This window comes from Meriones unguiculatus, chromosome 1 (assembly GCF_030254825.1).
Source record: "Meriones unguiculatus strain TT.TT164.6M chromosome 1, Bangor_MerUng_6.1, whole genome shotgun sequence".
NCBI classification, from domain to species: domain Eukaryota; kingdom Metazoa; phylum Chordata; class Mammalia; order Rodentia; family Muridae; genus Meriones; species Meriones unguiculatus.
The window spans coordinates 79265-94311 of NC_083349.1; the positions used below are offsets into that span (position 1 = coordinate 79265).

At 45.3% G+C, this 15047-nt stretch overlaps 1 protein-coding gene across 2 annotated transcripts; it reads right to left on the reverse strand.

Annotated features, from left to right (window-relative positions):
- Nucleotides 1-3180: 3180 nt before the first annotated feature.
- On the reverse strand, nucleotides 3181-14816 carry Bag1 (BAG cochaperone 1). 2 transcript variants are annotated; one of them, XM_021634484.2, is made up of 8 exons: nucleotides 14233-14731; nucleotides 12793-12921; nucleotides 9872-9954; nucleotides 8673-8729; nucleotides 7928-8041; nucleotides 5883-5990; nucleotides 3909-3971; nucleotides 3181-3440 (listed from the first exon to the last, which is right to left on the reverse strand). In XM_021634484.2, the coding sequence occupies exons 1-8, from the start codon at nucleotides 14303-14305 to the stop codon at nucleotides 3351-3353; spliced, it is 717 nt and encodes a 238-aa protein (XP_021490159.1). In that variant the 5' UTR covers nucleotides 14306-14731; the 3' UTR covers nucleotides 3181-3350. The 2 variants fall into 2 exon arrangements, with proteins under 2 accessions (XP_021490159.1, XP_021490158.1); XM_021634483.2 differs by lacking the exon at nucleotides 8673-8729 and having other exon boundaries at nucleotides 14233-14816.
- Between the last annotated feature and the right edge of the window lie 231 nt (nucleotides 14817-15047).

Genomic DNA, 15047 nt, shown 5'->3' on the forward strand with positions numbered 1-15047 from the left:
TCCCAGCACTACAAGAGAAAGAAAGAGAGAGAGAGAGAGAGAGAGAGAGAGAGAGAGCTCAAGCCAGCTAGCTAGAGATGGCTTGGCAATTAAGAGCACTGGCTGCTCATGCAGAGGACCCAAGTTCAATTCCCAAAACTCACATGGCAGCTCACAACTGTCTATAACTCCAGTCTCAGGGGATCTATGTCCCCTTCTGGCCTCTGCAGCCAACAAGCACACACATGGAGCACAGACATGCATGCAATCAAAACTTCCATACACATACTACAAATTACACACACACACACACACACACACACAGAATTCTGACACAAGTGCCCAGCTTTATCACCTTCTCCCTGTCCTCTCCCTCTTTATTATGTGAGGATCAGATCACTGAGATATAAAAAAACCAGTGCCTTGTGCTGAGTAGCTGAGTTTTCTGTGTGTGCAGTGCCAGAGAAAACCTCAGACTTTGTTACTCACTAGCCATCCACACTGTTTATTCTTTTTTAAACAGAGACTAGCTGCCACTGAGCCCCAGTGAGCCTGTCCATTTTCCCAGTGCTAGGATTACAAATATGTGCCACTACTGCCAGCTTCAAAAAACAAAACAACGAAACAAAAAACATGAGCTTTGAAATGAGACTCAGATCCTCTTCCTTGTGTAGTAAACTCTTCACCAACTAAGCTATCTCCTCAAATCCCACAGTAACAGGGCCAAATGACTGCCACATGACACAGACAATGAACTGCTCCAGTGAAGTTGGAAGTGGGGCCTGTCTACCTGTTTGCCTCTACCACCAGGTCTGATGTCTCATCTACTCAGTTCTAAATCACTGGGACTTCAGTGAATCCCTCTTGGTTATAAGCCTCAGAGTGGCCTGTTGAGAGTCTGTCTCCTGAGTACTGTGCTAAAAAATGAGCTGACACGAACTGACTAGCTTTAAAGAGACAGAATCACTCTCAGCTTCATCAAACGTAAATGCTGACAAGCCCTAAGTCTTTTCTTTCTCATATAAACAACAAGAAATAAACACTATATACAGTTGTGTACACCTATAATTCAAGAATTCAGGAGGCAAAGGAAGACAAGTTCAAGACCAGCCTAGGATGTACTGCAACTCTGTCCAAAGGAGGGACACATGCATTGTGGAAAGAGAAAGAGAGAGTATGTGCATTCCAAATACTCTTGTACTTGATAATAGCACATACACTGGCTTTAAAAGCAGTGGAGGGGCTGGAGAGATGGCTTTGCAGTACAAGTACCGCTGGCTCTGTGGAGGATAGGGAGGAGGCAGCACCCACATGACAGCTAGCAACTGTGTCTAGCTCCATTTTCAAGATCTGCCAACCTTTTCTGACCTCCAAGGGCACTGCATGCACATGCCTACGCACAGGCAAAACACTCATATACACAAGATAAAAATATATAATGTAAAAAATGTAAAAATAAAACAGTGGAAGTGGAAGTCAACAAAATCAACAGGCAGAGCCTCAGAAGGGACCAGAGCTCAGAGGGTATGGTTAACAGAAGCTGTCATCTGGTTTCTCCCTCATACATTCAAACTACCATCTTGGCCTTCCTAAGCCACAGTTCTGAACTGCTTTCAGGCAGAGATTCACTTGACATTGGGTTCTGAACATTCTGGAGATATGTTTGGGGGCAAGGTCATTCATCTAACTACAGGGCCCAACTTGGAATTGCACCTTGAAGCTGGGCGGTGGTGGCACACATCTTTAATCCCAACACTTAGGAGGCAGAGGCAGATGGATCTCTGAGTTCCAGGCCAGCCTGGTCTACAGAGTAAGTTCCAGGATAGCCAGGGCTACATAGAGAAACCCTGTCTCAAAGAAGGAAAAAAAAAAAAACTGGAAAGAGGAAATGAAAAAGCACCTTGAAACCAGGCATAGTGGTGCTTGTCTTTAATCCCAGTACTTGGCACGAGGGAAGAAGCAGATAGATCTCAGGTCTACATAGTGAATGTCAGAACAGCCAGAGCTACATAGTGGATGGGGAGGAGCAGTGGAGGATGAGGAGGGGCAGTGGAGGATGGGGAGGGGCAGTGGAGGATGGGGAGGAGCAGTAGAGGATGGGGAGGAGCAGTGGAGGATGGGGAGGAGCAGTGGAGGATGAGGAGGAGCAGTGGAGGATGAGGAGGGGCAGTGGAGGATGGGGAGGGGCAGTGGAGGATGGGGAGGGGCAGTGGAGGATGAGGAGAGGCAGTGGAGGATGAGGAGGGGCAGTGGAGGATGAGGAGGGGCAGTGGAGGACAGGGAGAGGCAGTGGAGGATGGGGAGGGGCAGTGGAGAATGTGGAGGGGCAGTGGAGGATGAGGAGGGGCAGTGGAGGATGAGGAGGGGCAGTGGAGGATGAGGAGGGGCAGTGGAGGATGAGGAGGGGCAGTGGAGGATGAGGAGGGGCAGTGGAGGACAGGGAGAGGCAGTGGAGGATGGGGAGGGGCAGTGGAGGATGAGGAGGGGCAGTGGAGGATGAGGAGGGGCAGTGGAGGATGAGGAGGGGCAGTGGAGGATGAGGAGGGGCAGTGGAGGACAGGGAGAGGCAGTGGAGGATGGGGAGGGGCAGTGGAGAATGTGGAGGGGCAGTGGAGGATGAGGAGGGGCAGTGGAGGATGAGGAGGGGCAGTGGAGGATGGGGAGGGGCAGTGGAGGATGAGGAGAGGCAGTGGAGGATGGGGAGGAGCAGTGGAGGATGAGGAGAGGCAGTGGAGGATGGGGAGGGGCAGTGGAGGACAGGGAGGGACAGTGAAGGACAGGGAGAGGCAGTGGAGGATGGGGAGAAGCAGTGGAGGATAGGGAGGGGCAGTGGAGAATGAGGAGGGGCAGTGGAGGATGAAGACAAGGTCTTTAAACCATCAATGCAGTCAGATGTTCTAGAATCAGGTCACAGCAAAACAGCAAGGTAGTCTGCGGATTGTCAAGGTACCAAATCTGTATCCAACATTCCCACCTGGACGCAACCTCCTGCTCTTACTTCTACAAACTGAGGTCACAAGGTCACGAATTTGAAGAAGAGAGTGTCCTACAAACCTGGAACTAGCTCCAGATAAACTAGAGTTCTTCCCAGCTCGGAAAGCAACTGGGTGTCAAGAGCTGGTAACACATGGGCAGGGCGGCCTCTCCTGCAAAGGCAGCTGGGGGACAGCACAACCACACAATGAGAAAACAGGAAGTCTATTTGAGGTTGCAAAGACAGTACTTTTTCATTGAGAACTGATGGAGGAATAGCGAAATTGACATTTGACCAGTTGCCTCTGGCCACCCTAGAGAAACAAGCAACTTCTGTTTCAGAGTGAGCAGGGCTATGAAGCTGCCCTTAGGCCAGCACACACACTCTCTACCACACTTCATTCAGCAAGGGCCAAGTTCGTAGACTGCAGCCGTTCTGTCTCTTGGCAGATGTATTGCTCCACTGTGTCGCACTCTGCTAGAAGCACCTACAAGACAGACAGAGGCAGTGAAATTCAGGGCCACCCATTGCCCGTAAAAGGTGCTTTACTTAGCCACCCTGGGGGAACTGTAGATTAGGCTCTAAATAGACATGTGCATGGATGGACATGGGCTCGCAGACTGGACTGCAAAGGGAACAGGGGTAAAGAACAGTGAGACAAAGGGCCATGGTTTCTGACTATGCTCTAGCCCAGCAGCCTTTCAAAACTGGGCACAGAGCACACCACTGGCCCCTACCGGAACTTTGCCAGCCCTACCTGCTCTCCAGTGAATGTGCCCGAACTGATTAAATGAGGTAAAAAGAGGACAAGAATGCCCTTCTTGGGTTCATGCTAATAAACAATAACAGACCACCCTCTTATCACAGTTCTACACTACCCCTGGTTCGAACAGATAAACATGCATACCAATACACTAATATATTATAGCTTGTTATGTACTACCACATAACTCACCTGAACCTTTTTCACCAAATTCTTCCTTTTTAGCCTGCTGTCTTTAAAATTTTCTGGTAGGACCTATGGAAGAAACAGTTGACACCAGACAACTGACGCCAGCAGTGACAATGACATGAAACACTGGAATTGCATGCAATACACCAAACAGGTCAGCAATAAGAGTGGGATGAGCGTTTTCAGGTACAGTTCTCTAGGTCTGCATTCTGTGTGACTCCTCTCATGGCTCTTATTCCTAAGACTGCTCCCTCCCTTGGTTGCGATGTTTGGAACAGATTTTGGGTTTTCTTTGTTTCCTATGTATGGATACTACTATGCCAGGGAAAGTACCTTCGGTTGTTTTGATTTTTTTAAATCCCTCTGCCAGAACAGCAGAGACATTCAGTCTCAAGAGTGAAGTACCAGGTAGAGACCCGCTTACTATCTTCTGTTGGAGGTTGGTCTGATGCATGTTACTGGCCCTCAAGATCTGGTTACACCTATCTTTGTTTCATAAACCTGCCTAATACATACCTGATTGGTTGATTAAATGGCCTATACCTGGGCAGGGCAGAATGGGGTAGGCGTGGATAAGATTCCCAGACTTCTGGGTTCAAGAGAGAATCACAGGAAGAGAGGAAGACGCCACAGTGGGTTAGGCTGGAGAAGGACCCACATGGGGCCTGGAGGAAGGACTCCAATAATGGTGTGAAGAGGCCCAGATGAAGGATACAAGCAAGTATCTTGGGATTATGGATGAAAGAGAGTCCAAATAGGAATGGTGAAGGTGGATGGCATTGGATGGGGCTTGGAGATGGATGGTGAGGATATTGAGCCAGCGTAGGTGAACTATCTGCCCAGCCCAAGGGAAATAAGGCAATTATAAAATCTAACAGGTGTCTGCATCTTATTATTTGTGATAGTGAGTTAAATAATACTGCCATCATAATCTTAAGGCAAATGATAAACATTATATAGCCCAACACTCATTTTATTTTTTATTTACTACAACAATCATCTGTTAAAGAAACCTGGGTCAAAGCTTCACAGCCTCCCAGGATCTGTATGTGGCTGAATCTGTAACAGACACTAGCTCAGCAACATCACCAGCCACCCAAGCCTTAGGAAAACCTTAACCACAAGATCATAAACTTCTTGGGCTCCAAGTCCATGACCACACACACGCGCACACACTCATCAGATATATTACAAAAGCCCTGTGTTGGTGGGCTGTAAATGCCTGCAGATTAGAAAATCCACATATTCACCCAGAACCTAGCACGCTATCCTATTTCCTCCCTGCTGCTGTGGAAAAACACTCTGATCAGTTAGGGGAGGAAAGGGTTTATCTGGCTTATACTTCCAGGTCACGGTCCATTATCAATGAAGTCAGGGCAGGATGAAGCAGAAGTCATGGAGGAACACTGCTTGCTGGCTCACTCTGGCCCACGCTTAGCTTTCTTTCTTTTTAAGGTTTATTTCATGGGTGTATACGAACACCACATGCACGCCTGGTACTTGAGGCCAGAAGAAGATACTGGATCTCCTGGAACTAGAGTTACAATGGTTGTGAGCCACTGTGTGGGTTCTGCGAATCAAACCTAGGTTCTCTGGAAAAGTAACCAGTACTTTTAACCACTGATCCATCTCTCCAGCTCAAAGTTAGCTTTCTTACAAAGCCCAGGAAGGATGCAGCCCATAATGGGCTATATCAATTACCAAAACAACCTTGTCCCCATGTGCCCATATACCACCCAGATCAGTAAAATCCCTCAATTGAGATGCACTTCTTAGGTACCGCTAGGCTGTGCTGAGTTGACAGTTAAGGTTAACTATGGCATATAGTACCTGGCACACAGGTAGATGCCTGACACCCCCAAGTAACAGATTTTCCCAGATAACAGAAGTACAAGATGATAGAATGGACTGAAATACTGTCATTAAAGACTAGTATCTGAATATTTACTTACCATTGTGAGCTGAATATTTACTTACCATTGTGTCAATCTCCTCTAAGATCTTCATGAATTGTTCAATTGTAGCCTTTACTTTCCTATCAAGTTTGCAGAGAGCTTCTGCTTGCAATTCCTTAGCCAGAAAACCCTGTGAAGGAATAAGGGACCAATGCAAGTGTTTCTTGAGACTCATGGAAAACTATGTCATAGACTGGAGAAGCGACCCAGAGTTCACCATTGATCTAATAAGCCAGGTGGAATCTCAGACCTTCATCCCTTGGGAAATTTAGAAATGTGGCCTTGGCCAGTCTAAGAATTCTACAGGCTGCAGACTGTTCTCTCTCACACAGGCCACTGGTGCTCTGAATGTCTCCTGAGGCCTAACAATGGTATAGCCTTCAACACAAGTGTATACTTGTACATTAGACAGACATTAAGAACACACACTTAAATGCTAGCACAATGGCATGTACACAGCATGTGGACATCAAAGGTTGGCAGGGGGTGACTTTGTCAAACATTCTCTGTGTGGTGGTTTGAATAGGAATGACCCCCATAGGCACATATGTTTGGATGCTTGGTCATTATGGAGTGGCAATACTTGAAAGGAACCACGAGGTGTGGCCTTGTTGGAAGAAACATGTCACTGGGGGTAGGGCTCGGGGTTTCAAAAGCCCAGGGTGTTCCTCTAGATGCTGCTGGTGGACCCAGGTGTAGAACCCTCAGCCTCCTCCCCAATACGATGTCTGCCTGCATGCTGCCATGCTTCCCAACAGGACAAGTTACTTAAACTTTCCATGTCTCACTGCTCTCTGAAGGGGCAGATGTGTAGATGCTCAAGTAACTCATGGCACAGACAGATACAAATGATAACAGAGGATGGCAGTATTCATTTTAGTCCTGTTTTGAGACAGGATCTTGTGAAGTATAAGCTGGTCTCTACTGCATAGTCAATGCTCCCTGACTCCCCTCTCTCCATCTCAGAAGGGCTGGAATTACAGGTGTGCAAACCAGTGCAAACCACACTGCTTCAAGCAGCACTTAGGCTTTACACCATTTGCTGCTTATTCACATCTGCCTAATCATCAGTTAGCTGGTAACTGAGCTGAAAAGCAGGACTTTCTGAAAAGGGACTATCAAGCCAGAGTGACAAATGCATATTTGACAACATACAGCAAGAAGTTCAAACATCACTCAAAAATCCAAATTCAATCCCATCAAGAATAGTCACAACTGCTCAAAAAAGACTTAAGGTCTAAGGGCACCAAAAGAAGCATCACACATACAGAAAAAATAATTAGGTAAAACAACAGAGAATAGAGACTAGGTTAGGTAAACCACGATATATTCATATGCAATAAAATATGCTCACTTTCAATGACACAGGAAAATGTTAATTTTAGTCAATAAAAAAATTTACCAAATGTACATCATATTAAAATTTAATATGATAGAGGTAAAACATTTTTCAGAGTAATAGAATCTCTGGATCACAAGTTAATATGTGTACACAAGAAGCAACAGTAAGAGGACAGAGTTTAGGATGTGATAGGCCTCAGTTTGAATTTATAGGTACATTTAAAACTTTTAGGTAAGTATCATAAATAATTTTATAATCAAAAACACAAAACAGGCCTGGAGAGATGTAGCTAAGGGCACTACCAGTCTGCTCTTCCAGAGGTCCTGAGTTCAATTCCCAGAAACCACACAGTGGCTCACAACCATCCTGGGATCTGACACCCTCTGCTGGCATGCAGGCGTATATAGAATGTGTAGTGCTCTTCTAGATGATCTGAGTTCTATTCCCAGAATCCACATGGAGGCTCACAACCTCATGTAACTCCAGCTCTAGAGGAATCTGAGACTTCTGGTCTCCCTCCTCTAATCCCACCAGCACACATAAGCACTTACTCTCACACAGACACACATGTGCATGTGGACATGCACACATACAAAAATACATACATACATATATATATACATGTAATTTTACAAAGAAATCTTTTTCTTTTTTTTTTTTCTTTTTTTTTTAAGCCAACCAGGCAACAACACCATAGCACTATATCTACAGAACAGAAATGTCACCTGCTGGATGCCAGAAAGCTCTTTATTCAACTCTTCCAGGTGGTTAGCTGTCTTCTCTACAGCTACCTCCAAATCATTCAGCTTCTTTAACTCAACCTCTTCCTCTGGATTGCTCTAACATGAAGAATAAAATGAGGTCAGTAATCACAAAGAAGAACAGAAGTCTGTCAGCAGAAAATCAGACCACAACTGGGTTAAACCACTCACCCAGAAGACTGAACTAACCTCTGATACTTCTTGGAAAGCATGGTAAAGGGTTAGACTGTAAAGTTTCCTATCTACAAAGTCTAGCCCAGGGCGATGGAGGCTGTGAAGCAAACATCTGGTGAGAATCTTAACGATGTATGCACAGAGAATGGAGCCAATCCAAGCATCAAATTCAGCCTTAGCCTTGGGCTAACCCCAACTCCAACAGTGTAAGCAAGGACTAGAGAGAACTCAGTGCTCTTCCAGAGGACCTGGGCTCAGTTTCCAGGACCCATACAGTGGCTCACAATCTTTTGTGATTCAGTTCCATAGAGTCCAGCCCCTCTTATAGCCTCCATGGGCATCAGTCATACACATAGGACACACACAGAAATGCAGGCAAAATAGTCATACACATAAAATAGGAAAAGTCTTTCCTCCCACCTCAGCTTCCTAAGTGCTGGAATTACAAATGATGCGCTACCACGCTCAGCAGTATGACAAATCTTTTCTTTTTCCAGGCAGTGTCTTAAATAGCACAGGGTGGCCTCCAACTTACTATGAAATGGGAGGATGGTCTTGAACTCCGGATCCAGCTGCCTGTATCTTCCCCAGGCTAGAATTACAGGCATGTGTCACCATGTTTGGTTTATGACTATATCCTTTCAAATGGAAATGTTGAACTCTACTATTTAATATGATGGTGACAATAATACTTTTATTGAATGCTCCTCATATGCCAGGGACTATGCTCACCATGTTACCTAAGCTATTTTTAAGCCCTGCCACAACCCTAAGAGGTAAAAACTGTTTTATAATGAAAATGGGGCTTATTGTAGTAATGGGACCTAAAGTCCCAATGCCCAAAGGGGAGGGACAGACTATAATTTAGATATGGCTCCTGATCCTAACCAGTTTTAACCGAAACTATCACAGTTTCTGCAAACTGAGACCATGGGTACTGCCTGCTGCCATGCTGTTCTCAAAAGCTTCAGCCAGACATCAGTATCCTTTCTCTCCCACAGCTGGCAACCAGGGCCAGCAGCTTCTGGCTTTGTTACACTTCCCTAAACTGTTCATTCTTCTTTGTGGCCAAATCTCAAGCCCAGTCTCCTGGAGGCTCCAAATCAAGATTAGACTTTCATTGCTCCCATTTAGCTCATCCTTGTCTTCAATCTACTCAGCCACATCACTAAGAAACCTTTTGAAGTTCAGTAATGCCACTGTGTCACAATGCAGGGCTGGGCACAGTGTCCATCACCTCAGGGGCCACAGCCCTCACCTGTCACCAACTAACTCCTTCTCTTGCCCCCTCAGTTATTAAGTCTGAACCTTTCCACTCAAAGTTGGGTTTCTTCCTGTAGATTTTAGTAAAAGAGGCAGTTACAGGAAGGCAGGCTCCAGAAACTTGACCAAGGGTACTCACTGTGGTATCTACAGCTTTACCAAATGTTCCCTTGAGAATTCTAAGGAAAGCCTAGTTCTGGCACATTTTAGCTAGACAGAGTCAACAAATACAAAAGCTGCATCATTGCGGCAACACAGTGGTTCCTCAGTTCAAGAGCAAAAGCCTAATCAACAGAATAGAAATGCCACAAATAATGGAACAACTAAACTGGGTGATGTCATCAGGCCTCATTTAAGGAGGCATGTCACCAATGCTGAACAGGGTAACAAACTTGGCCTTCTACACAAAAACATGTATCAAAGACTTTAGCCTTTCAGTTCTCAAGAATTTTGATGGAAAAAGCAATTCACCTTTTCTCCAATTAACATGACCCGGCAACCATTTTGTATTCCAAGTGCTGACAATGGTGTCTCCATGTCTTTCAAAGATTTTCCTGAAAAAAACAAATGCACATCAAATTTTAACATCTGTACAACACTGAAAATAGACTCTGCCAATATACAAGAGAAAGAGGTGGGATTCAAGCCCTACCTCCAGCTGTGGAAAAGAGTCAACTTCCTTTAAGGGTGTGACCCCTGATAGGCCCACCTCAGTCCAGGGCAGGCCTGCACCCAAGAGTATTTGGGCAATACAAATTGAACTCAAATGAAGGAGGAGGGGAGATCCAAGCAAGGAAATTAATAAGCTCAAATAGAAAGTGCAAAATTTTCAAAAAACTAATAAAAGTATTATTTAAAAACAGATATGCAAATCTAATTTTAAAAAGGAGGCTGGAGATATAGCTCAATGGTTAACAGCAGTGGCTGCTCTTCCAAACAACTGAGAAAACTGCGCATGGTGATGCACACCTATTCTGAGGACTTAAGAGGCAGAGACACGCAGACCTCTGTGAGTTCAAGCCAAGAATGTCTGTAGACCAAGACCAAGTTCCAGGCCAGCACAAACTACATATAAGACCCTGTTTCAAAAACTAACAAAACCAAACAAACAAATAAAACACTTCATGTTTGCTAACAAGAAAAGGATAAATTCGACTTTAACCCCAGCACTTGAAAAGCAGAGGCAGGTGGATCTCTGAGTTCAAAGCTAGCCTTGTCTACAGAATGAGTTCCAGCCAAGGCTACACAAAGAAACCCTGTCTCAAAAAACCAAACCAAACAAGAAAAAAAGAAAAAAAAAAGGATAAATTGGAATTTTTTTGGAAGCTTTCTCTATCTGATAATGTTATTTCGAGATATTTATCCTAAACAAATAATTGGAAATGTACTTAAATAATAGTTACTAAAACTAATATTAAGAGACAAAGGAATAATATAATTCATATAATAGATAAATTTCTTTTTAAAACTTTTTATTATTTTTTTTATGTGTAAGGGTAGTTTGCCTGGATGTACACTTGTGTGTCATGTGTGAGCCTGGTGCTAGCAGAGGTCAGATCCCCTGGAACTGGAGTTACTGACCAGTGTAGAGCCTCTGTGAGGATACTGGGAATTGAACCTGGGTCCTTTGGAAGAAGAGTCAGTACTTTTAACTGCAGAACCACCTCTCTAGTTCCTAAAGGTTTTGTTTTAAGGTTTTATTTTATTTTTAATTGTGTGTGTATGTGCATATGAATGCGGATGCCATTTCTATAGCCCCAACAGATAATTTCTGTATAATAAAAGATTTTATAGTCATGAAAGCTCTTTTTTTCTGAGGATACTTCAATGAGTGTTGGTGAACTCGATATAATACAAAGTGAAGTGTAAAATACATGGGCTGAGAATAGGGTTAGTGATAACTTGCCTAGCATGTTCTATTGATCAAGAACATCACTTTAAAAAAAAAAAAAGCTTTATCCATGGAACATTTCCTTTTTCAGGCTTTCTATTTTAAGACTTGATCTTCTTTTCTTTCCTTTCTCCTCCCGTCTCCTTTTCCTCCTGTCTCCCCACACCCTCCTCTCTGACAGGGTCTGACCATATTACCCAGGTTGGCATGGAGCTGATTTGTTTCCAGGTGTGAGTTGCCATATTTAACTTTGACAGATAAATTTCTTTTGCCTTTATCATTCAAAATTAAATATTTTTTTAAAAAAATAAATAAGACATGGTGCATATTACATATAGCCAGTTTCAAGATGGCTTGGGCTATATAAGAAGCCACCACTCTCCTACCCAGAAAAAAAAAAAAGCAAATATCTATAATATGAAATATAAATAAAAATGCTTCCTATTCCTATAGCTAAAAGCTCTACCACGGCCATAATGTTCATTATTAAATTCTTTACAATGACTGAAACCTAATGAGATAAATCTGGCCCTACCAAAAATAATGGGTTCCTATGGGAATGGGAAAACAAAGGATAGGGGTAGGGAGGTGCTAGTGCCTCAGTGGGAAAACAAAGGATAGGGGTAGGGAGGTGCTAGTGCCTCAGAAATCAGCATCATCAGCATCATCTAATGCTCTGTCCAGGGTCACAGCCAGTTTGCTGAGAACCTCTCTAACTAGCATGGTGGAAAAACAGCAAAAGCAGTATCTCTGTTGTCATACTAACAGAAATCAGATACTAGGCAACTTAACAGTAACTACAATCATGCAGAAGTAGTAAGGAGTACCAAATGAACATATAATGGAACAAGGATATATAGCCTAGCCAGAGAAGACTGTCCATTGTTTCCTCAAAAAAGTTGACATCTCCATCATCATGTCACTTCAAATCTGATACTCACCCAGATGTTTGCAAAATCTAGTGTAGAAAAGGCCCTTAACAAATATCTGTTGAGTGAGTAAGTGAGTGAGTGAGTAAAAGAGTACCCTGAGGACTAAAGAAATGGCTCAGTGGTTGAGCATTTCTTGCTCTTGCAGAGAAACAGAGTTCAGGTCCCAGCACCCAAATGGTAGCTAACAACCCTCTGAAACTTAGCTGTACAGATGTTTAACATCCTCTCCCAGACTTGTGGGCACTGCAGATACACAGTATACAGACATGTAAGCAAGTAACCCCCACCCAACACACACACACATAGAAAACTGAAAGTCACCATTAGGTAAGACTAAGCTGTTTAAAATATGTCCTTGCTGGGCAGTGGTGGCACACACCTTTAATCCCAGAGCTTAGGAGACAGAGGCAGGCAGCTCTCTGAGTTCCAGGCCAGCCTGGTCTACAGAGTGAGTTCCAGGACAGCCAGGGCTACACAGAGAAATTCTATATTGAAAAAAAATAATAAATAAATAAAATGAAATCTGTCCTTTAGCCAGAAGTACTCAAAGATGAATGAAAAACACCTACCCTTAAATATGAGCTTCTGAAAAGGCAGCGGAACCCCTGTGGCCTCTTCAACAAGCTGAGCCAGGTCTTGGACAATTGGTTCACTATTACCTTGCTGTGGGGTAACAAGAAGGTCATACCTCTCATTGCCTGCAGAAAAAAAAAGCATTCAATTAAGGTGACTCTTCCACATAAGCCAGAATATAAGCAGATGCATTCCTAGGGAGCTGAGCTGAACACAGTGCTGGGGGCTTGCTGGGCCAGTGCTCTACTTCTGAGCCCTATCCCCAGCTCACACTAGATCCAAGGCACAGTTCATATGCTGCTTATTACAAAGCTTGCCTTTGGTGACCTTCTCAAGGATCTGTCTCCCCTAAAATAAAAAGACCATTTTAATGACAGCTGACATTTTAAGCAATTATACATAATAAGCTATATAAGACTTGTTCCATACATTATCTTAAAACCCCAGGACAACACCATAAAGCAGCTATCAGTCTAATTAAGACTTGCTTGGAGAAACCTTCAACTGTCAATTTGGCGTTAGATACAAATGATTCCAAAGTCCACACTTTTCCATCACAAGCCACCCTGCCTCCTGTGGCCACACAGCCCTGTGTCTCTGTGGCACTGGTCTTGTAAACCATGAAGTCACCAGCAACGGACTGCTTTCCTCCTCCAAGTCTTTCTTACTGGGCACACCTAAGTACACCATAGTTAATGCTTAGTAAAGACAAATGAATGAATCTAATCAAACTACGAGGAGGTTTTGTTTTGTTTAAACACAGGTGCCAATTCTTTTCTATGTAGGTGGAGTGCAAGTCCAGCTTATTAGACTGCTTTCCCAACCTATCCAGGATCAAAATGAGCCCTAGTTCCTATCTGTGCCTCATAGACCAGAAATCGGAGGGAGAGGGAGAGAGAGATCCATCTCAAGGTCCTTTTAAATCTTCCAGACACAGAATCACAGTTCCAAGATGGCAAAGTATATTAGTCTTTCCTAATTCTAAGGAAATCTCGTGGATTCAGCTCGTGTACTTTCCAGTGTTAGTTCTGTGTTAATTTCAGCAGGGGTCCAGAAAGTAACTTTCGGACTCACGGCCCATTGAACCTGCCGTTCGATGACATCCAACACAGAAAGTACTCAATAAGTAATGACCAGCCCAAACACGCACCAAGTTCGGACTCAAGACGCGGGTGGATGTCCAGAACCTCAGAAGTTCTACATACAGGACCGCCAAATACAAGCCTGACACAAAGACCCACAATTACTAGCGGAACACTCTCAACTATGCTTCCGAATAGAGGAGCCAACAAAGTCCAGGGAAAAAACAGGAAAAAACACAGAAAGATGTCCTGACACCAGCGTCAGGCATAAAAACATCCCCACGGATATAGCCAAGAACCTGTGCTTCCTACACGTGGCCGAACCCGACCTGCGGAGACCACCCTGGCGCTCACTGTGGGTGACGGTCACGCTGAGCCCGGCTGTTTCCATTTCCTCCGTCTGGACCATTTCCTCCTTCTGGGCCATGACCTCGGTCTGGGTCACCTCTTCGGCCACGGTCACCTCCTCAGTCTGGGTTGCCTCCTCGATCGTGGTCACCTCCTCCAGCTGGGTCTCCTCCTTGGCCCCGGTCACTTTCTTGCTGCGGATCGCTTTCTTACCTTTGGTTAACTCCCTGCTGTGAGCCACGTACTCGCTCTGAGTAGAGTGGGGCCGGACTTTCTTCTTCAACCGCGGCCCGCAAGCGCCGGCGGCGGCGCCCCTGGTGGATCGGTCATGCCCGCTGGCTGCACTGCAGACAGATGAACGCTGAGAGGGAGGCAAGCCGCGCTCGGCCCGGGGCTCCGACTGGCGCGGCTCCCGGCCGGGCCGAGGGGCGCGCAGCCGGAGTCCCAGCGGCTCCGGGTCGCCTCGCGGTCTTCGCGCGCCGCTGCGATCCGCCAGGCCCGCGTTTGTTCTCCGCCCAGCAGTGGCTGCCGAGCGCGCAGGCCTGCAACCCCGCCCTACTACTCACCGGTTCCGCCCCATCTACTCGCCACGCCCTCAGAACCGACCCCCGCCTCAGGCCCCGCCCCATACGCCCAGCCAGTAGGCCCCACCCACTCCTCCAAGGCACCGCCCTAGCCCTCACTAAGCCCCGCCCCCAGAAGTCTTTCCACCTCTCCCAGAGCTCCGCGCTCCTTCTCCGGAAGGAGGAGCTGAAAACCCGGAAAAAGGATTGGGAAACTTTGCGCCACATTGCGCTTGCGCATGTGGGGAAAGGTGGGAG